This window comes from Mucor mucedo (genome assembly GCF_025094135.1).
Source record: "Mucor mucedo strain NRRL 3635 chromosome Unknown EV154scaffold_8, whole genome shotgun sequence".
Lineage (NCBI taxonomy): Eukaryota > Fungi > Mucoromycota > Mucoromycetes > Mucorales > Mucoraceae > Mucor > Mucor mucedo.
Window position 1 is genome coordinate 69,063 of NW_026252292.1, and position 19,805 is coordinate 88,867.

General features: G+C 36.7%; 8 protein-coding genes across 8 annotated transcripts; 4 read left to right on the forward strand and 4 right to left on the reverse strand.

The window, feature by feature from the left end:
- Positions 1-1,605: 1,605 nt before the first annotated feature.
- Positions 1,606-2,054, reverse strand: EV154DRAFT_456990 (plasma membrane proteolipid 3). Its single transcript, XM_051597388.1, has 3 exons — positions 2,004-2,054; positions 1,843-1,944; positions 1,606-1,779 (listed from the first exon to the last, which is right to left on the reverse strand). Exons 1-3 carry the CDS (start codon positions 2,041-2,043, stop codon positions 1,748-1,750), a joined length of 174 nt encoding a protein of 57 aa, XP_051462237.1. The 5' UTR covers positions 2,044-2,054; the 3' UTR covers positions 1,606-1,747.
- Positions 2,055-2,160: 106 nt separating this feature from the next.
- Positions 2,161-7,085, reverse strand: EV154DRAFT_296520 (uncharacterized protein). Its single transcript, XM_051594831.1, has 11 exons — positions 6,782-7,085; positions 6,531-6,725; positions 6,042-6,477; positions 5,599-5,984; positions 5,157-5,524; positions 4,795-5,093; positions 3,555-4,718; positions 2,917-3,485; positions 2,729-2,856; positions 2,613-2,671; positions 2,161-2,523 (listed from the first exon to the last, which is right to left on the reverse strand). Exons 1-11 carry the CDS (start codon positions 6,895-6,897, stop codon positions 2,212-2,214), a joined length of 4,032 nt encoding a protein of 1,343 aa, XP_051462238.1. The 5' UTR covers positions 6,898-7,085; the 3' UTR covers positions 2,161-2,211.
- Positions 7,086-7,120: 35 nt separating this feature from the next.
- Positions 7,121-7,397, forward strand: EV154DRAFT_398048 (thioredoxin-like protein; the record flags this gene model as incomplete). Its single annotated transcript, XM_051595222.1, has 2 exons — positions 7,121-7,155; positions 7,205-7,397. Coding segments are annotated over 2 exons (228 nt in total), but the record flags the coding sequence as incomplete, so codon positions are not given.
- Positions 7,398-7,959: 562 nt separating this feature from the next.
- EV154DRAFT_296479 (uncharacterized protein) lies at positions 7,960-9,557 on the reverse strand. Its single transcript, XM_051594830.1, has 5 exons — positions 8,919-9,557; positions 8,776-8,855; positions 8,607-8,705; positions 8,442-8,554; positions 7,960-8,384 (listed from the first exon to the last, which is right to left on the reverse strand). The coding sequence occupies exons 1-5, from the start codon at positions 9,507-9,509 to the stop codon at positions 8,305-8,307; spliced, it is 963 nt and encodes a 320-aa protein (XP_051462240.1). The 5' UTR covers positions 9,510-9,557; the 3' UTR covers positions 7,960-8,304.
- A 511-nt stretch (positions 9,558-10,068) lies between these two features.
- Positions 10,069-11,561, forward strand: EV154DRAFT_598793 (chaperonin 10-like protein). The gene is made up of 5 exons (XM_051607071.1): positions 10,069-10,168; positions 10,231-10,774; positions 10,846-11,051; positions 11,125-11,244; positions 11,308-11,561. The coding sequence occupies exons 1-5, from the start codon at positions 10,115-10,117 to the stop codon at positions 11,464-11,466; spliced, it is 1,083 nt and encodes a 360-aa protein (XP_051462241.1). The 5' UTR covers positions 10,069-10,114; the 3' UTR covers positions 11,467-11,561.
- Positions 11,562-15,976: 4,415 nt separating this feature from the next.
- EV154DRAFT_476919 (uncharacterized protein) lies at positions 15,977-17,154 on the forward strand (the record flags this gene model as incomplete). The annotated part of the gene is made up of 3 exons (XM_051598069.1): positions 15,977-16,196; positions 16,257-16,315; positions 16,381-17,154. The coding sequence occupies 3 exons, from the start codon at positions 15,977-15,979 to the stop codon at positions 17,152-17,154; spliced, it is 1,053 nt and encodes a 350-aa protein (XP_051462242.1).
- A 103-nt stretch (positions 17,155-17,257) lies between these two features.
- On the reverse strand, positions 17,258-18,072 carry EV154DRAFT_457002 (transmembrane protein 167 precursor; the record flags this gene model as incomplete). The annotated part of the gene is made up of 3 exons (XM_051597389.1): positions 17,595-18,072; positions 17,421-17,530; positions 17,258-17,360 (listed from the first exon to the last, which is right to left on the reverse strand). The coding sequence occupies exons 1-3, from the start codon at positions 17,595-17,597 to the stop codon at positions 17,258-17,260; spliced, it is 216 nt and encodes a 71-aa protein (XP_051462243.1). The 5' UTR covers positions 17,598-18,072.
- A 54-nt stretch (positions 18,073-18,126) lies between these two features.
- On the forward strand, positions 18,127-19,763 carry EV154DRAFT_493891 (ubiquitin carboxyl-terminal hydrolase). The gene is made up of 5 exons (XM_051599844.1): positions 18,127-18,560; positions 18,637-18,730; positions 18,790-19,018; positions 19,077-19,544; positions 19,611-19,763. Exons 1-5 carry the CDS (start codon positions 18,521-18,523, stop codon positions 19,740-19,742), a joined length of 963 nt encoding a protein of 320 aa, XP_051462244.1. The 5' UTR covers positions 18,127-18,520; the 3' UTR covers positions 19,743-19,763.
- Positions 19,764-19,805: the final 42 nt, after the last annotated feature.

Sequence of the window (19,805 nt, forward strand, 5' to 3'; positions counted from 1 at the left end):
TTGGTAAAATTGAAGAAAGTCTACTACAACTGCTACTATTTTCCATAATTTTTTTTTTGGATGGGTCAGCGTCCTTTTTTGTGCAAAATATGAAATAAAAACGGTGAATAACTCTTTATTTCTTTTTCTACAAAAAAAAAAGAAACTAGTTATGAATGTAGATATATATTTATTTTAATTAACTTTTTTTTTTTATTGATTATTTAAACCAGGTGGTTAAAGATAAAATACAAGCAACAGTTTTCATTTAAAATTAAGTATTTAAAAGTGTAATAGATTAGCTTAGACGATACTTGTATGTGCATTATTAACTGGGATGGATAACCACCCTCCTCCATCCCAATGAATTAAAGGATGGTAGTAAAGAACTATCAAGTGAGGATCCAGATGCAGTGTTTGGTTCTCTAAAATGTATTTGATTTCTTGTAATTTTGAAAGGGTCTGCTTAAAAAAAATAGAAGAAAAAAAAAAGTTGTGCATGAATGCCTAGCCAATCAAATGATGTTAGTTACTGTTAAGACACTGGTAATAGTTCTTAAAAGGGCAAGTTATGATTATGAACTGAACGTTAATAGGAAAGTAGTATAAATTACACCTAAACTAAAATTAGTTGATAAAACTAAGGATAACCCAACGAACGGGTAACTGGTCGTCCCTGGACGACAGGCCGTTCTATTTGGGTAAATCTTGTTGGAGACAAAAATCATTTTCCCAATCACTAAAATTCAGTAACCATCCACTCGTATGGGTTTGGCCATTCATTCTGAGTAAACTGTGATAAAAACATAAAAAAGGCTTACTTGGCTGAGTAAAGGGTATATAACGTTGACGTTGTTTTTTCTTAAAACTAAGAGACATAGACAGAAGATATTATACGAAGCCAAATATATATAAATGACTTGTAGTTATTACGCAAGAAAAAAAAAAGCAGGATGACTCATCTATTTTTTTGTAATAGGGTCAATGCGTTTGAATATTGGTCGATCACACAAGATCTATTGTCTGTGGTCAATAAAGCTGCATGCAGCTATACGTGAAGGACGTCCCGATGTTATTTGTGCTGTTCACACGTAAAGAAGAAGAAAGAAAGAAAAGTTTTTTCATAGATACTTGACTCTTTTAAAGATGGTCACTCAAGATATGGGAGACCAACCTTTACTTTTGGACGTAAACTTTTGCTAATTTCACATGATGCATGTGCCTTTTTTCGATGCCCACATTGTTTATGAAGTTATTGGGGGGCGTTTTCTTTAATAAAGAAGAGGGCGGGAAGCTTTTAACAAAAAGGTAACGATGCTACACTAATTACATACACTATACTTCACTAACCAAGCAAACAAAAAGCAATGTCTTATATTATAGAATCATGGCTTGCTTACCACCAACAAAACAATCGATGAAGCTATTTAAGGCTTTTTTTATTCTGTTGGAGCGATCTTGTTATTCCCAATGAATGATAGAAGTGGCCCATCCCAAGATATATAAAGACCTTTTAATTATTTCCGATAAAGGTGCAAAAGCTACTTTTGATATCATTGGCGATACTTGTGGAGGATATGGTTAATTCCAGCCCATGTATAATATGAATATTAAGGAACATCCTGATTGTCTTGAATAAACAAGCTGATTTTATTGAATGGTAGAAAAGTGTGTTTACATGAATGTATAGCGAATGATACATAATATTAAGAGAGTATATTTATATTACAAGGATATTTTTTTTTTTTTGGAGTGTTGAATGGATGGATTAATATTTCAGAATAATATAGAAAGCATGAACTATTGATGAAGAGAAAAATTAGAATTCGATCATCATGTCAAAAATCTCCATTGACGACTTACTGATTCCGGGAATATAACCAAGACAGGTCAAGGCAATATTGATGAAGAAATCACATCCACAGCCTCTTTCAAAGAAGACACCAAGAGGAGGAAGGACAACAGCTATAATTAAATTAATAAGTAAATGTGCAAAGGTAAACACAATCATGATGGAAATTTACCAAAGAAGAATTTAAAGATATCGGAACAAGTAAGAGCCATTTTTTAATAGGAATATAGAATGAAGAAGAAAAAAAATATATATGTACAGAAAAACCTCACTCTTATATAGAAAAAATTAAAAAAAAAAACGTCATTTAGCCAGAATTCCTAATTAGGTTTGGAGGTAACACAAAAATGACAACATTGTATTTGTTATAAATAGAATTTTTATTTTAGGGGAGTTAAAGCCATCCATGCGCTTAATCGCCAAGGAGCTGAGATGATAGATCTCTGAGCTAATTTCTTGGAAGCGGGTATGTTGTCCTTCTCTGCCAACGCTGCATTCTCATATGCCTCGGATTGAGCTTCTGCTGTACGTGATTTATTAGAAGCAATTACAAGTGTGCTTGATGTCATGATTTTAGCAGTCTTATCATTTGACGATACAAGTCGAGTGCTTAAACGGCTCCAAGCACCTGCCAACCAAGGTGTTTGATGTACACTTTTAACTAATGCACGAGTTGCTTGCACTTCATTACCCTACGTCATGTAACACTCGTTTAGTATTTTCTAGACTCCCTTTTTTGTGTTGTCACATGCTGGTTTTAATCTATTTTTTTTTTTTTTACCTGAATTTCGTAATACTTGGAGAACAAATACGAAATCGATTGTTCTTTGTCTGAATCATCTGTTAAAAGTAGTCAGTACTGTAGAATTATATATATATATTCTTAGATAAACATACAAGCAATGTGAACGGACACCTTAGCTAATTCTTGTAATGCGGCAGCAGTAAGTGTTTCATCATCCTGAAGCATACCCATGGCACACAATGAGAAAATAGCTGGCAGGTAATTTGGATTATCTGTGATACTATACTAAAAAATTTAGAAGGTGAAATATTTTCCTTCTAACTTTTTTTTTTTTTTTTACCTGGAAAATAATTGATCCTTTGCGACAGCTCTTTGTTCTTCTCCACCCAAGGCCCACAACACTTTACTCAGCAACACAATCACATCTTGACGTAACTCAATATCATCATGTGTTACTTCCAAGGCCAATTCAAACAATGCCAAAGACTCGGGCAATTTATCCTCAAAATAATATGCAATACCTGCATTCAACTGTGCATACACTGTTTGTGCATCAGTGGCATGATAACTGGCAATCGCTCCTTCAAAATCTCCATTGGCACAAAGTGTACGACCCAAATTACTGTGGATCTTGGAAAGTCTCTTATTTCCTTCTTCTTCACTGATACGACCTTCTTCCATTTGTCCTTCGACCGCTAAAATTGCTGTTGCAAAGGCTTCCGCTGCTCTACCGTATTGTCCCAATCTTTCTAAGAGCAAACCTAAGAGGTTTAGCGCAAGTGCATCGTTTAGTTTTTGTTCAGTTAGTTTTTCGAGTGCAAACACAGGTGTGATCACGGCGGATGTAGGTGTATCCTTTGAAGACAATCCAGTAAATACTGTGTCTGCGTAACCATAACTAGCATCCATCTATATCATCAAAAAATGAGTCTCTCTCTTTCTTTTGTTTTCTTTTTTTTCGTACAAACGTAAACTTACTGCAGAACCATTGCTAGACTCGAAGGCATGTTCAAAGATCGCTGCAGCATCTGTCCCCCATAGTGAAGCCACATAGGCCTGACCCACCCATGCTGAGATCCATTCAGGATCCAACGAATGAGCCATTTCAAACGCCTGATTGGCCAATTCATAATCCTTAAGCGATAAACACAAGAATCCGTAATTGGTCCAAGGAATCGCACTTCGATTATTGAACTCCATAGCCTTGATGAATGCATATTGTGATATCTTTGGTAAATCAGCTGTGGTCATGGCAATCACACCTAATGTATTCCAATACATATATTGCGTAGGCTCTAATTTCAATGCCACTTTCACGCACCGGATAGCCGTCATAGCCTCGTCATTCGTATTTAAACTGAGGTGATAGTAGAGAATGGCGAGGTCATGCCAGAATGCGGGTGCAATCGCTTGATGATTTCCACATAATACAAGTGCCTTTTTATAAGCATTGGCTCCACATGATAAGATCACATCCAATGCTGTTTTATGGGGTAGACTAAACTCACCGCTAGCCAATTCTTCCTGATCCAATGCCAAGAATTCTTGGACCCAATGACTGGTGATATCCGGTGAAAACTTCAATGCTTCATGTGCTTTTCCAGGGCCAATACGCATCACGGATTGTAAAGCAGCATAGTGACAGTTATTGAGATATTTGGGAATTTGTCGGTAGAAAGCACAGGCATCACCCACAATTTTCCAAAGCGCAATGATCGAAGAATCTTGTTGTAAGCCTAAAAGAGAGGCGGCAATAGCCGAGTTACAACGATCGGAAGCCCGTCCAAAGAAGCCTTGCTGGAAATCTTCCTTGGCATGTTCCATATAGGTTTCAGCAAGTCCTGCCAAAGCAGGGATATAGTTTTCTTTATCTTGTTCTTTGGCTAATTCTAAAGTATTTTGGAAGCCTGTAATGGCATCGTCTAATAATCCAACTTTTTGTTGTACGTAGGCTTGTTCGTTACTGGCATGTACAGATGTAGGGTCAAGATTCGTGGCTCTTCCAAATGCTTTTAATGCAGCTACAAATCTACCTGCCCGGGAATAGGCTTCGGCAAGTCCTTCCCAACAACGCACATCACTAGTGTCTGTACGTAAAGCTTTTTGAAAGCAAATGATGGCTTCATTGTAGGAACAAATTTTCTATTTTTTTTTAAAGAGAGAATTAGTTACATATAAAGTCTATGGAATACTTTCTTTTTTCTTTGCTTCTTGTTACCATATTGACATAACCCATACGTCTCCAGGCCCATCCGACTTTAGGACTTGACTCAGACACTTGGCGGAAAATAGCTTCGGCTTCATCCAATTCATTATCAGCAATAAAGTAATCTGATAAACAAAGAGCTGCATCCGTATCTAGAGGATTAAGCACGTATGCCTTTTGATAACATTTCTTTGCACGACTTTGATCCTTTTTAACCTCGCGATAATAATGACCCAGGAAAGTAAATCCGCTTGCGAAATAAGGATCTAACTTTACTGATTGCATAAAATACTTGAATGCACTTGATGAATCTATACATGTATGAGTTTTATCGTCCTCACTTTTCATCGGATTGATTTCTAAGAAAAAAATACCTTCCATGAACCAATAGACACGACCAAGGCGATAGTAATAATCCGCTACATCCTTTCCTGCGATCTCCAAAGCTTTTTGAATACATTCAATAGCAGATTCGTAATTTTTTTGCTCACAATAAATCCACCCGATTTCTGCCACCGACTGATGATTTTTGGGATCCAAGGATTGCACTTTTTTAAAGTATTCAAGGGCTTCATCAAATCGCTTTTCTTGAATTAAAATTAATCCCATTCCTTCTAACGCGCTCGTTTGATCGGGATAATGTTGAAGAATAGTCTTGTATAATGCAATTGCATCCATGTGATATTTCTTGTCGATTAAACGGTAACAATGTGCCATACAAATTTCAAATGAAAGTAAAACACTATTATGGACGTAAAATCGGTTGGTATGCTTCCCCCTTTTTTGTTGTTGTTGTTGTAGTCTTGGTAAACTTACTTGCTCATGCTAACACCTGTTTCAACCTTCACTTTTCCTACCAAATCTTTACCTTTGGTGGCATATTCTAAGCCAGTTTCGTATTCTTTCGACTCGTAATAAATCCAGCACAAACACTGATAACCGAATAGACTGTTGGGGCATTCCTCTAAACCTTCACCAAACAAATCAAAGGCTTGATCCAAATCCCCCTCTTTACTCAATTGATAACCCCTTCCTAACTTCGCTAAACCTGTATCGGGGAATCTGTTGATGAGTTCCTGAAAGAGAGTCCAGTCGTATTTATCGGGTGAATCCACGTTGGCAGACTCGATTAAGAGTTGAAGGGGAAAAGGATCGTTGACAGAGATTAAATCCTTTGCAAGATCCATGACTTTTTTATACAACTGGGTATTTCAAATCAAGATTAGATAATCGTGCATGATTTCATTCTAAAAACTTACTTCTGCTTTGTCTCTTGTACCCATCAATCTTTTGGCATAGAATTTCAGCAGCTTAAGACTCCAATATTGTTTTTGCTCTGTATCCTCTTCTGGTACTAAATCCAATACGGTTTCGTACATGATGCCTAATTTTGACACACCAAAGACTTCTGCTTCCACCTGATCTCTGACTTGAGCTGGTGTACCTGCACTTACTCTAAATCGTCTAGAGGCTACTTCGCTGTCAATCTTTTGTGCCTGTTCTTTATCCAATTTTTCAATGATGAGTTTCCAGATATCGATTTGAGGAGGTAAATCGGGTTGGTCTTTGATTAATTCGTAATATTGACTTCCGGGTAAGAAATATTTTAAGGTCTCAAAGTGTTTCTCGGGATCGGTTTCTTTGTACACTACTAGTAGCTTCTTTAAATAATCCGCAAGTTTTGCTCCATCGCCACTATGTCCATGTCAGTCGTGTATGCATTTAGAGAGGCATTCTACTGTTTTTACCTTTGCACGATGCGTGGTAATAATTCTTGAATTGTCTTTGCGAGCTCCATCTTTTTGTTTCTTTTTTCATAAAAGCTAACAAGACCATGCCAGCCCAACATGTTGTCAGGATTAATTTCAATGGCACGTTTATATGAATTCTCTGCTTCTTCATCGTCTTCCATGCCGGTATAAGCAACGCCTAAAAACACCCAACTGCGGCAAAATTATAAATGAGTGTCAAATACGGAAAAGCATAATGTCGTTCTTACGCGTTGTAATTTTCTCCTTCCCATAACAAAACACGTTTACAAGCTTTTACTGCATCGTTAAATTTTTTTGCACCGATGGCTTCTCTCGCAATCTTCAAGTCTGCTTTTGAATTCATTGGTAAAAGAGTTGAAAGTATGAAAAGGGTTTCACCACCAAAATATCGTGAAATATACTTGTCAAACGTCACGTTTTACTTTTTTTTTTTTTTTTACTCGTTCTTTTCTTCCTTTTTCTTTCTCGAAATGAAGTATCTTATATTGTTCTTGACGGCTTTGTTTGCGGTCTTTACTTGCATTCAAGCAAAAGTTATTGAATTAACAGACACGAACTTTGACGACCTTGTCACAGAAAAAGATGAATGGTTAATTGACTTGTAAGGCTCTTCTTAATAATGTGTTGTATATTTTCTGACTATGTTATAGTTATGCGGATTGGTGTGGATACTGTAAACGTCTCGAACCCAAATTCTATGCTGCTGATCGTCTTTTAAGTATGAGCTCTTACAGTCATACCAAAACCGGTACTGTCAATGTCCAAACTAACCCTGGGTTGGCTGCACGATTCTTTATTTCTCGTTTGCCTACCATTGTGCATATCAAGGACCATGAAGGTAAGGATATATACTATATGTTGGATAAGTCTGTTCTAATCGATTGTAATTATATAAAGTACGTGAAGTAGAGAAAAAGAAAAGCGAAAATGATATTGTTTCATTTGTGGCCTTGGAAGAATGGCGTGATGTGAAGCCTAAATCCAGCATTATTTCTCCCTTTAGTTTATTGTAAGTGGTAAAGAAAAAAGGAAGTCCATATGATTGGATAGCTAAACAGTTAAATACAGTGGTAAGACCGTTGGTTTTGTGGGTAAGAGTATCAAGAAATTATCTGGTTACTCTCCTTGGGCTATGATCGGTGTATTGACAGGTTTTTTGGTCTGTGCTGTTGGTTTATCTATTTATAGCAGCAAGCATTTAAGCTCTACTGTAGTGGACAATAAGAAACATGACTCTGCAAGCGAAACAAGACAAGTGAAGAATGTGAAATCACCCCAATTACGTGAAAGAAAGTCGAAGCGTATTGATTAAGTATTAAAAAATATTTATCAAAAAAGCAAGTAAAATAAAAAATATGTGTATAAAAAATGGATGATTAAAACTTACCGTTGAATCTCTCATCCAAAATAAAATAAAAACTAATGAATATCACACATTTTTTTTTTTTTGGCCCTATTTTTTCCCCTTAAAAAAAAAACCTAAACACCATAGATCTTTTTTTTTTCTTTCTCCTCTGTTCTACTCTACTCTACTCTACTCTGCCAATGGTTGTGCGGTTGAGTAAGTTTTCCTCTGACATGCTTTTTCCAATGTATTAAGTTTTTAGGTTTTAGTGTCTTTTTCCACTGTAATTTTTTTTAATGTAAATTTCCAATTTTTTCATCAATCAAATTTTTAAATCGACGCGTAAAATCAGGTTATTAAAAAAAAAATTTTTTTTTTTTTTGTGAACATTTCAGCGATTGGAATTTATCTACGGTAAGGTTCGGGTGAATCGCGTCTGTATCCACGGGCATCCATAGGAGGTGGGGGTGGGGGAGGAGCGGCATCTATTAATAAAAGTATGTCAGTCAAGGCAAAGAGTAATATACTTGAATAAAACTTACAAGGATCGTTCATTTGGCGTTCACGAGGGTCGTCCATGGGTTGAGGAGGTCCTCCACTTGTTGAACGTCTAGGGGCAGGGCGATGTTCATCCTTCTTTGAGAGTCCAATATCCCTATTCATTTTATCAGTACTCTATTCCATAAATCTACACTCTCTTTACTAACCAATCAAGTCTTAAACGACGACCTTCAACACTGAATCCATCAAACTTTTCAAACGCATCTTCAGCGTCACGACGATCTTCGAATTCGACAAAAGCAAAGCTATAAAGAATGTTTGTGTTAATAAACAATAAACAAAAAAAAAAAAAAAAATGGGCACATCTATGTTTACCCCTTGTTCTTATTAGTCACAGCGTCCATTGGTACGGTAATAGACTTTAAGCGACCATAACGTTCAAACATGGTAGCGACCTATATAATAATAATAATAAGAAACCAAAACACGAAAAAAAAGATCTGTTTCGTATACTTTACATCACGTTCAATAAAGTCGTAAGGAAGATTACCAGCATAAATTGTTGTCGTGGTCTTTCTTTCTTGTTCACTTCCTCTATCGACAGGTCTTCTTTGTCTTGATTTGGGAGGGAATCCACCACTGTTACCGCGACCTCCACCGCCTCTTCTATCATCATAACGATCATTATAACGATCACCTCTGTGTTCGTAACGGTCTCTGTGTTCATATCTGTCATAACGATCTCTGTTATCGTAACGGTCTCTGTTATCATAACGGTCTTCTCGGTGATAATATTCGCGACGAGGATAAGAGTCATATCGGTCTCTTCCACCACCAGAACTGGCTCCACCACCACCACTGTTATAACGATCATCGTCACGGTAAGAACGTCTTTCATCATAATATCTTCCACCAGAAGTGGGTGCTCCACCACCTGTAGATGGTGAACGACGAGGAGATAATGATCTATCACGTCCAGGTGATCTATCTCTTCTACCTCCACCTACAGATGACGACGAAGGAGCCACTGTGTTGAGATTACTAGGGGGAGGAGGTGGAGGAGGGAAATCATCTCCTACATTGTTATTTTGTTGAGGTGAATCAGACATTATAACCTTTTTATTAATTAATTAGGTGTTAAAGAAATAAGAGCCTCTGCCTTTTTTTTTTTTTTTTCCTTTGACCCCTCCCCCCCACACTATTATTATTACACACACCACACATACCCCCCCCCTCTCACTCTCCCCGCTAAAATCGCTTTGGGCTACTTTTTCAATCTCCGACCCTGCAGTGGCACCAAGCCACCCAATGTCTCATCTGTCATGGCCCTTCCCTTATTAAGATAAATTGTCCGGTTCTACCTAAGCATCTTTGTAGGTTACAGTGTCATTACAATCAACGCACATCGAAAGAGAATACAAAATAGAGGGAAAGTAAGCTATACACATCTATACAGAGTTCATGCAAGTATTAATTAAAAAGCAAAATAAAATAGGTTAACATGCAAAAGAAAAAAAATTCCTAAATGGAGTAAAAAAAAACCTAATAATCTGGTGTAATATGAACAAAATGGTATGTCCCCAAAACCCAAAACAAAAAAAAAATTCCCCGGAGACACTATAAATATCACTTTATTTCTTGGACCCTTTCTCCAGTTTTTCTCTTCTTCTTCTTCTCATTATCGTCACCCCTTACAGATACATCTTTTTCTATCATGTCTAACACCAACACATCCTTCGTTCTTCAAAAGATCAATGAAATTTCATTCGTAAGTATTGTAATCAAACATAACGCGTTATGAAAACCATCGTTAAACAATTCTACTTGTAGGAGGATAGAGCTATCCCCGTTCCCGGCCCTGGAGAAGTCGTTGTCAACATCAAGGCTACAGGTATTTGTGGTTCTGATGTCCATTATTGGACACACGGTAGCATTGGTCATTTTATCTGTAAAGGTCCTATGGTCCTCGGTCACGAATCTGCTGGTCTTGTCGCCTCCGTTGGTGAAGGTGTCACTCATCTCAAGGTAGGAGATCCCGTTGCTTTGGAACCTGGTGTGCCTTGCAGAAACTGTGAGATGTGTAAGACCGGTAGATATAACTTGTGTCCCGATATGAAGTTCGCTGCTACTCCTCCTTATGACGGTACCCTCTGTAACTACTATAAGCACGCTGCTGACTTCTGTTACAAGTTGCCTCAAGGTATCTCCTTGGAGGAAGGTGCTTTAATCGAACCCTTGTCCGTTGGTATTCATGCTGCCAGAAGAGGTAATGTCAAGTTGGGTGATAGAGTCTTCATTTTCGGTGCTGGTGCCATTGGTTTATTAACCGCTGCCGCTGCTAAGGCTGCTGGTGCTTCTCACGTTACAATTGCAGGTAAAGTTTTATTACATTTAGGTGTTTGGTATGGGCTTTTTTATTAACGTATCCCTACCTTTTTATTACAGATATTGCTGAATCAAAGTTGAACTTTGCTAAGTCTTACTCTGCTGATAAGACCATTCTTTTAACAAAGAAGCGTGCCGAAGGTCAACAAAGTAACGATTTCGCTCGTCAAATGGCTGAAGAAATCCTTGCTGAAGAAGGTGTTGAAGCTGCTAACGTTGTCTTTGACTGTACTGGTGCTGAGGTCTGTGTTCAAATGTCTGTCTTCGTAAGTAAAAAAAAAAAAAAAAAAAAAATAGATGGGGAGTAAACCATGAAAACTTATGTATTTGAAATTGTAGCTTGTCAAGAACAGCGGTAGCATCGTTTTGGTTGGTATGGGTGCTTCTGTTCAATCTATCTCTGTTGCCGATGTCTCTGCCAGAGAAGTCGATGTTAAGGGTGTTATGAGATACTGCAACGTAAGTGATTTTTCTGCCTTATTTACCATCATCAAATGCTAATCCACACAATTGAAAAAATAGACCTATCCTACTGCTATTGAAATGTTGTCCTCTGGTAAGGTTGACTTGAAGAGCTTGATCACACACAGATATGAATTCAAGGATGCCTTAAAGGCTTTCCAACATGTTAAGGAGGCCAGAGAAGGTACCATCAAGGTGGTCATCACCAACGATCAATAAATAACGATCGTCCCCAAATAATACCATGTAAAGTTTATTGTATAAAATTATTGTAATAAAAAAGCCAACAGTTCTTGCACTGTTTCACTCCCTCATTTCTTATGCTTGTAATCCCCCTTGTCCGTCAGTAATATGGAGTCATAATCCCCAATTACGTAAAAGTTGATGTAACAACTGCTCCCGCCTGGGAGAATCTGGAATGGTTTTATATTCCTTACATCTGACGAAATGACGACAAAACCTTTTCCCCAACATTTGATTTAGGATTACTCTTTATAGTTTAAAAATGAACATGCTACTCCATATTTGTATTGATCTACATGCATTCAAGTTTGTGCTAATTAAAACCATGTAACTTTTTTAAAGTCCACCATGTGGGGAAAAAAAAAGAATGGGACGCGGTATTTTTGGGCTTACTTTAAAAAAATGTCTTCTTTAAATCCAGACAAATGAATATTTTCATTTGAAAGGTCTGTCAAACAGAGTTTTCTTTTTGTGGACTGCTGTAAAAAATAATCAGGCAGAATAATAATAGCTTTTATACAAAGTCATATAATATAATTATCCCAATTCCCAAGATATCTGCAAAAAGTACCTGAATGTATACTTGTATGTCTTTGATCAAGATATTACAATCGGAATGACAAAAAGTGAGTATGGAAGTGTAATGACATGATTTTCTATCACATAGTCAGCTTATCATGATGGCTGCTTTTTGAATCTACATCATGATTTAAAAGTCTTGACATAGTAATGGTCCAAAATTTCAATAATTTTACAGAAAGTTACAGACAACATGCATGCTGTTATAAGTCACTTATAGTGACGTGCCATAGTGGAATCAGTAAAATGCTACTTTTATTTACTCTGATACCGAACAAAGAGAAATTTGATGAAAACACTGAGGGAGAGACAATTTCTGGAATTTGGCCTTGAAAGTCACTCAATTTTCCTAAGTACTATTAGCTATTATATGTTGATAAGTGCTTCTTCCACAATTTTAAACTAGGTAAGAAAAGAAGACACGCTTCAAGAAAAAAGAATAAGGAGTGATCCTAAAAAGAGAAGAAAAATGGAATTAGGCATCATCGTCGCCATTTAATTCAATATGTAAATCTTACCAATTATCTGCTGCCTGTAAAACATAGCATTATCAAAACATCTACTACTCCACAGCCCTTAAAACCGCCGTTTGGGTTAATTCCTTATTTAGTTTATGTTTTTTCATCAGTTTTGTTTTAATGCCGTTATCCAATCAAAACTCCTCTTAGTTTTCAAGCGAAGATTTTCATCAGCCCTTCACCTTTTGAGCTCGAAAGCGAGAACGATGAAGACCATGGTTTTAACGATGATCTCAACAGCAATTTCGTAGATAAAACTTTATAATTTTCAGTTACTTTTGCCCTTTCCCCAAATTAAGTTTACATGTAACAAAACTCTCGATAAGTATGTGTTGGGTTACTGCAAAGAAAACGGCTACCCTGTATCGTTGGGTCGTTCTTGTTACTGCCTCCGCAGACGTCTTGAGTCTTTGGAATATATGTAAATCTAAGTAAACATATACATATTTAAATCAACAGCTGTGTGAGGCTATTTGCAGACATTTCTATTAAAGGTAAAGGCTGAAACATTAGAAGTGATTAAATAATCAATTAAATCATCCTGACATAAACCAGTTCTTGTTTATCTATTTATAAATTGAACTGGTTCACGCGCTTTGTCTCTTTCTTTCTCTTTCATCTTCTTATTAAAAATACTTATTCGTGTTTAAGTTATGGTTTTTTTGGCCGACAAACAGTTAGACAACTTGGATGTTTACAACATGTACCGGGTGCAAGACGCGTTTCTCTTGGCGGATGCATAGTTGAAGGTAACACCTGAGACGGTCAAGAAATGCTGGAGGTATATGAATACCCCGGAATTTAAGAAAAATTCTGGGGGTATTGGCTTTGCCACCTACTCTCCCCTTACCTTTAGGGGAAGAGGATTTAAGGGTGAGATTTTCGAAATTTTTGGTCTCCCTTAAATCGAGCGGCTATGCTTTCTGAAAGTTCTTGTTCAAAAGATATGAACAAGTACACATGGAAGTACATGGAAGTACATGGAAGTACTTGGAAGTACGAAAAGGTAAAATAAATTACTTTTGATCTTACGCGTCTCACTAATCTTCCCTCTTGTTGTCTAGACGAAGGAAAACAAGAAATTTCAATGTTTTCATTTGGAACGACATTCTGGAAAAAATGAACCAACGTGTAAGCTTATATTACTTTACATGCGAAATTCGACTCATGCTTATTGTCATAGTCATTTTTTCTTGCTTTTTAGCGAGTAGTGGATGGATATAGTGCGGCTGCTTTGAAATATCACTGCAGCCGTAGCAGAATCTTCCGCGGCACAGGTGGCGAATTTTTTTAATTCGCGCCTCCTTCTTTTCCGCAGTTATCGTAATTGTCACATAACTAAATGGACGTTATTGACGATTTTCTTGAAAAGAAGTCGGTCTCCGGCAAGGTAAAAGTTTCTTCGTTCATGCAAGAACGCGAAGAGGCTATAAGTAAAATGTCTTATAATATTCCGACAATGAATGCCCTTGAGTTGAGAAATTATTGGACACAGTTACTAGACAATTACCAGCAAAGCTTCACTTGTGATTATAACCTTGTTGACTGGGAGAGGCTCTCCAAGATTATAAGAAAGGTAAATACAAAATTTGCAATCAATACTTTCTCAAGTTTAACACCTTTTCTTTTTGAATAGAACATACTGAATAGCCGAGCAGAGGCTGGCCCTCTTATCTTCGTCTTTTGGTGGATGAATTGCTTTTGTTGGCATCCTGTCTGAAAATCCAGACTGTAAAAGCTGTGTTGACCATGGTGGCGTGCGATCTTCCAGTTACATGGAAGCTTGCTGGTATGACCTTATACAACTCGGTTAATACATGAAGTAAGTGTGATCATAGCTTTGAATCGATTTCTGGTCAGCCATACAGGCGTGATTTTGCTGGTGGTCCCCGTAATAATGATTGCACTGTTCGTAATGCAGTTACCCATCGCACCAATGCTTCGAAATGACGCAAGGTATTCGGAGCTTCTTCGTTTGGATTAATTTGATCCCATCAACTTTGTTGTGTTTGACATTTGTCACAACACTTTTATGGACACAGCAAAAAGAATGATGAGAGATATTTGGACGGCAAGACGCTGTTTGTTGGATGGTGCAAGTGAGCCTTTGATCACAAGCAACCACTTGAAGGATATGTCTAAATCTTGTGCTAAGAAGTTGGTTTTGGCTTTTGGCTATGACGGTCAGTCAATTGGCAGAAAAATAACTGTGGGTGATGTTGGCTTTGGGGCACATGAGGAGCGATGAGTTTAAGACTTGGGTTTTGGCCCAGGTTGAACGCAATTGTCCGCTCCTCATCTTCCAGCTCCACTGTTGTTCCTTGTCGTCCTACCATTTTTTACACACCAAAAAACAGACGTAACCAAAAACGTCCAATTGGTTTGGTTGATGAATAAAGTCTTATAATTACTACCTGGACCTCATTAAACCCTTGCTTCTACACAATTGCGTGCTAGTTTTACGCTCTTATTAATTAATTTATAAAATGCAGTTTCACTTTAACCTATCACTTCCTCATTACGTATTTAATGACAACAATTTATTAAATCAACAATGTTTTATTCTAATTACATGTAACAAGTTTGTTCTTGCGGCCTCAGCCAGACAGTCTTTCTCCAAGTAATCAGTAATGTATTTTACATGGCTTCGTATATTTCTTCATGAAATTAATATTATTATGAAGGGATCTTGCACCATAATGATGTACCCGACTGAATATTTTTATTACTGTTGGGCGATGGTATAAATACTTTTGCTTCAAATATTGTGCATAAAATCATCTACTTCTTGTCAGCATGATATTTCATAAACCGATACATCAACCTTGTACATCTTCATATAACAGCTACAAGTATATTTTTGAACATTGTGACTGTTCCTGTCCGTTAAAGCAGCATGGAGTATTTAAATTGACGAATTAAAGAAGGCAATAACTAACTCTAATTGACATTAATTACTCAGATATTACACATACATAAATTTTCTAATGTGAAGAGCATTATGGATTTTACTGTGTAACGGAATAGGTTATTGGACGGCGAGTTTTATATTTTGCTTGTTGAATGAACCTTAATTTGTCAACCGGAACGAATAGTTTGATGCGATCGTCTTTGGGGCAGAAAATACACGTGGGGTAAATTTAAGAAAATAAGAACTGGTGATATGGAGTTGAGTCTTTTTAGATGCTTGATTGGATGCTTTTTGAGTCGAATACGGTATGTCATGTGCTTATCTACAGTTTTCCCCTTTTTCAGAAATATAGTGACTCGTTATTTCGATTTGTAATTCTGCCCATTTGAAGAGACTGGAGATTCCCACCCCGCAAATCATCCTTCTTTTTTTTTCTTATTGAAACCTTCAAATATAAAAAAAAGCAAAAAAAAAAATTATGGCTACCACCTTAGCAGAGATTGTATCCAAAATTGCTAGTCAGGGTAAGAACCCTGATGTATCTTTCTTAAAAGATAATCCTGAAGCTCAAACTATGCTTTTGATGGCTCTTTTATCAAACGCAAATAACAAAAATGGGGCTGCACCCATTGATACCACCGATAAGCGTAAATACGACTCTGTTAGTAGTGCTAGTAGCTCCCCCAGTCCCCCTAGAGGTAGATAGCATCGTGTATCAAAAATATAAAAGAAAGTATTACTTACTTATCTGAACGTAGATGAAACGGAGGGACCCAGAAGAGTGGGAAGAAAACCAGTTACAAGTGATGAAGAAGACGTAAGTGTTTGTGAATTTAATATAGAAATAAATAAATAAATTAAAGCTTTCCTGTATTTATATAGTCAGATAACCCTAAATCAAAGAGAAAGGCACAAAACAGAGCTGCCCAAAGAGCTTTCAGAGAACGCAAAGAGAACCATGTGCGTATTTTAGAAGACCGAGTCAAAGAACTGGAAAATTTGAACATGGAAAAGGATTCAGCGCTTGCTGTAGAAAATGAGCAACTGAAAGATATGATTGCCAGGTTACAAAATGAGAATGCAGCATTACTTGGTTCATCTACTTCTTTTGAGAACCCGTTATCGACCAATTCAGCCGCCAGTGACACCAAGCGACCTTCGAAACTGATCCGATCTTCCAATGAACCGGCCTATTTCAGTAGTTCTGCTTCTTCCAATTCAACACCAGAGACACAACACCAACCAATTAGTATTGATGATATATTGGGCTTGGATACTTCTGTCTTACCATCGCATGCTTTACTTGATCACTCTGAGTTGTTGGGCTTTAATAATGATTACACGGGCCAACTGAATGATATGTTGAACCAACATCGTTTAACATTTGCAACTGATCCCTCCGAGTTTGACTTTTTCTATCCCTTGGCTAATGATATCCTTGATACTGAATCAATACAATTACCGAAAGATGAAGAAGGTACAAAATACATTAATAATATCTCCAAGACTTGGGACAAGGTTTCCGAGCATCCAAGATTTGATGAGGTCGATATGGATTTATTGTGTGACGAGATGAAGAAAAAGGCTGTGTGTACAGATGAAGACCATGACAAGGAACTCCAAAAGGTTTTGAACAAACACTACCCAATCGAATAACTCTTTTTCTTTCTTTCTTTTTTTTTCTTTTATATATCATTTTGTACACATCTCTCCATTATTTACATGTCTTTCTTTCAAACAATAATAAATTTTTTTATTATTATGACTTCATTAATGAAACTCCCATAATGATACAAGCAAGAGAAACGTAAGGACTTAATCGTTCTCCTACGCGTGCTGCTTTCCAGAATAATCCAAGGACACTAAATGTTAATCGTTAAATCGATGACCTTCTTATTATTATTCATTGACCCATCGCTTACCCTGTCTTCTTTCTATCCAACAAAGATGGTGCTTGTGCTCGAACGTATGTACATGTACAGATTAATAGTAAAATTACTAAAAGTAAAGACTGGAAATTGAAAATAGCAGACTAAAGAAAGGAAACAGTCAGCTTCATCTCTCATATATTAAAAAAAGTCCTGCAAGAGCATTACCATGATGTGTGGAGATGAATAGTTAAAAAGAGGATAAAATGTTTAGACACAGCTTTTTTTTTTCTCTTGGACGTGCAAACCATCGATTTTTTTATTTTATTTTTGCACATTTTTTGAACATCATCGTTTGTTAAAAATCATGCAAAACTTTTACTGTCGTATACGGTCTCCCCTCTAGAACAAGATATCCTTCCAAAGACATATTGACAATAGTCAGGGATGGGTATTCTATATTAAATTAAATTTTATTAGACAGGTCAGTTGTATCTCCTTTATCGATTGTCATTGAAACAAGTCATCGCCTTCGCAATTGTCTACAACTAGTAGCATCTTTCAATTATATGTGAATTTGACTGGTAGCTATTATGAGGTAATTTGAGCAATGTCTCCACCCACTTATCCTTTAAAAGCAAGATCGCAATATTATACAATTGTCACGCTCTTATGCTTACAGAATTACCGCATTTTCAAAGCTAGGATTCACTAACTAAAAAGTAATATGCGCTTCTTCGCTAAAAGCTTTCTTCATAACAAAACAAACTTAAATCTCATCCTACAAACAGGGTTTTTGAGTTACCCCATTAAGATAAATGAAAAATTGCAATGATCAGAAAATATAGTTAAATCGTTAATATTCACTTTTATTGCAGTTTGGTTTTGGTTCACTAGGTTTTTATTAGGAACATTATCCAGTTTTATATGAAGAACGGTTGAAGAAATCATCTTGTTAAAAAATAAATCGTACATGGCGAGATATTTCGTTGTAATAGCTGAGAAATTGTAATACCCTTTTACGTCCCAACAGATTATCTCTGACCCGAGCGCATTTTCCCAATTTTATTTTTGAAAACGCGCAAAACGATGCCGTGGGCCACTGTACACGTAATTTAGGGTTTTCTTTTTATTTTAAAAAATAATTCTAAAAAATGGCAGAAGAAATGTGGTGTACGATCGAAAGTGATCCAGGTAAGAATGCCTCAGGCTTCATTTTGGTTTTTTCCTAATCGCTGTTACTAACAAAAATGTTACGTTCGTAACTAAGGTGTATTCACCGAATTGATTGCAGGTATGGGGTGTCAAGGAGTTCAGGTTGAAGAGGTATACAGTTTAGACGAATCGACCTTACAAGAGTTGAGGTAATGTGTAGCTTTAACAAATAAAAGAGACATGTTTGTTAATACATTGTCTGGAATAGTCCCATGTATGGCCTGATCTTTTTATTCAAGTGGCAAAACAAGAAGAATCAAGCAACCCCACCACCACCTGTTGACACCAATGCTGAACATGTCTTTTTTGCCAATCAAGTGATTAACAATGCATGTGCTACGCAAGCCATTTTATCCATTTTATTAAACAGAAATGATATTGAAATTGGGCAAGAGTTGAAAAACTTTAAAGAGTTTACAGCTGATTTTCCACCTGACGTATGTTTTTTTTTTCTCCATAGAATGATGATGATTACTTAATTTGTATTATTCTTAGATGAAAGGTTTGGCGATCTCCAACAGTGAATTAATTCGTACTGTGCATAATAGTTTTGCCAGATCAGACCCATTTGTAAACGAAATTGTGGATCCTAATGCTGGTAAAGATCAAGATGTTTATCATTTTATTGCTTATACACCTATTCACGGAGCTCTTTACGAATTGGATGGGTTAAGCCGAGGCCCTATTAATCTGGGACCCTGTGATGAAAATAACTGGATTAACCAAGCCAATGAAGCTATTCAACGCCGTATGCAAGGATATGGAGCCTCTGAATTACATTTTAGTTTGATGGCTTTGACAAAGGATAGACTTGAATTATACGAAGAAGAGATCGAAGAATTAGACGGATTACTTTTATCGCTGGGTGAAGATGCGGTAGACCAGAGAAATGAATTGAATCAACAACGTAGTTTATTGGAACACAAGCTTCATTTAGAAAAGGAAAAAAGAGCCAGATGGCATGTAAGTTTACATGAGAGTCCCCAATTATTATTTAGAGTTTTACTAAAGATGATATTTATACTATAGAGAGAGAATGTGTTGAGAAAACATAATTTTATACCCATCATCTACAACCTTTTAAGAAATCTTGCGGAAAAGGACCAGTTAGTCCCTCTTGTTGCTAAGGCTAAAGAAAAGGCTGCAGCACGACATCAATAAACTTTTTTTTTGTCTGTATAATATTGACCATTAGGTGGCCGAAAGAGATTTAGATTAGGTTTA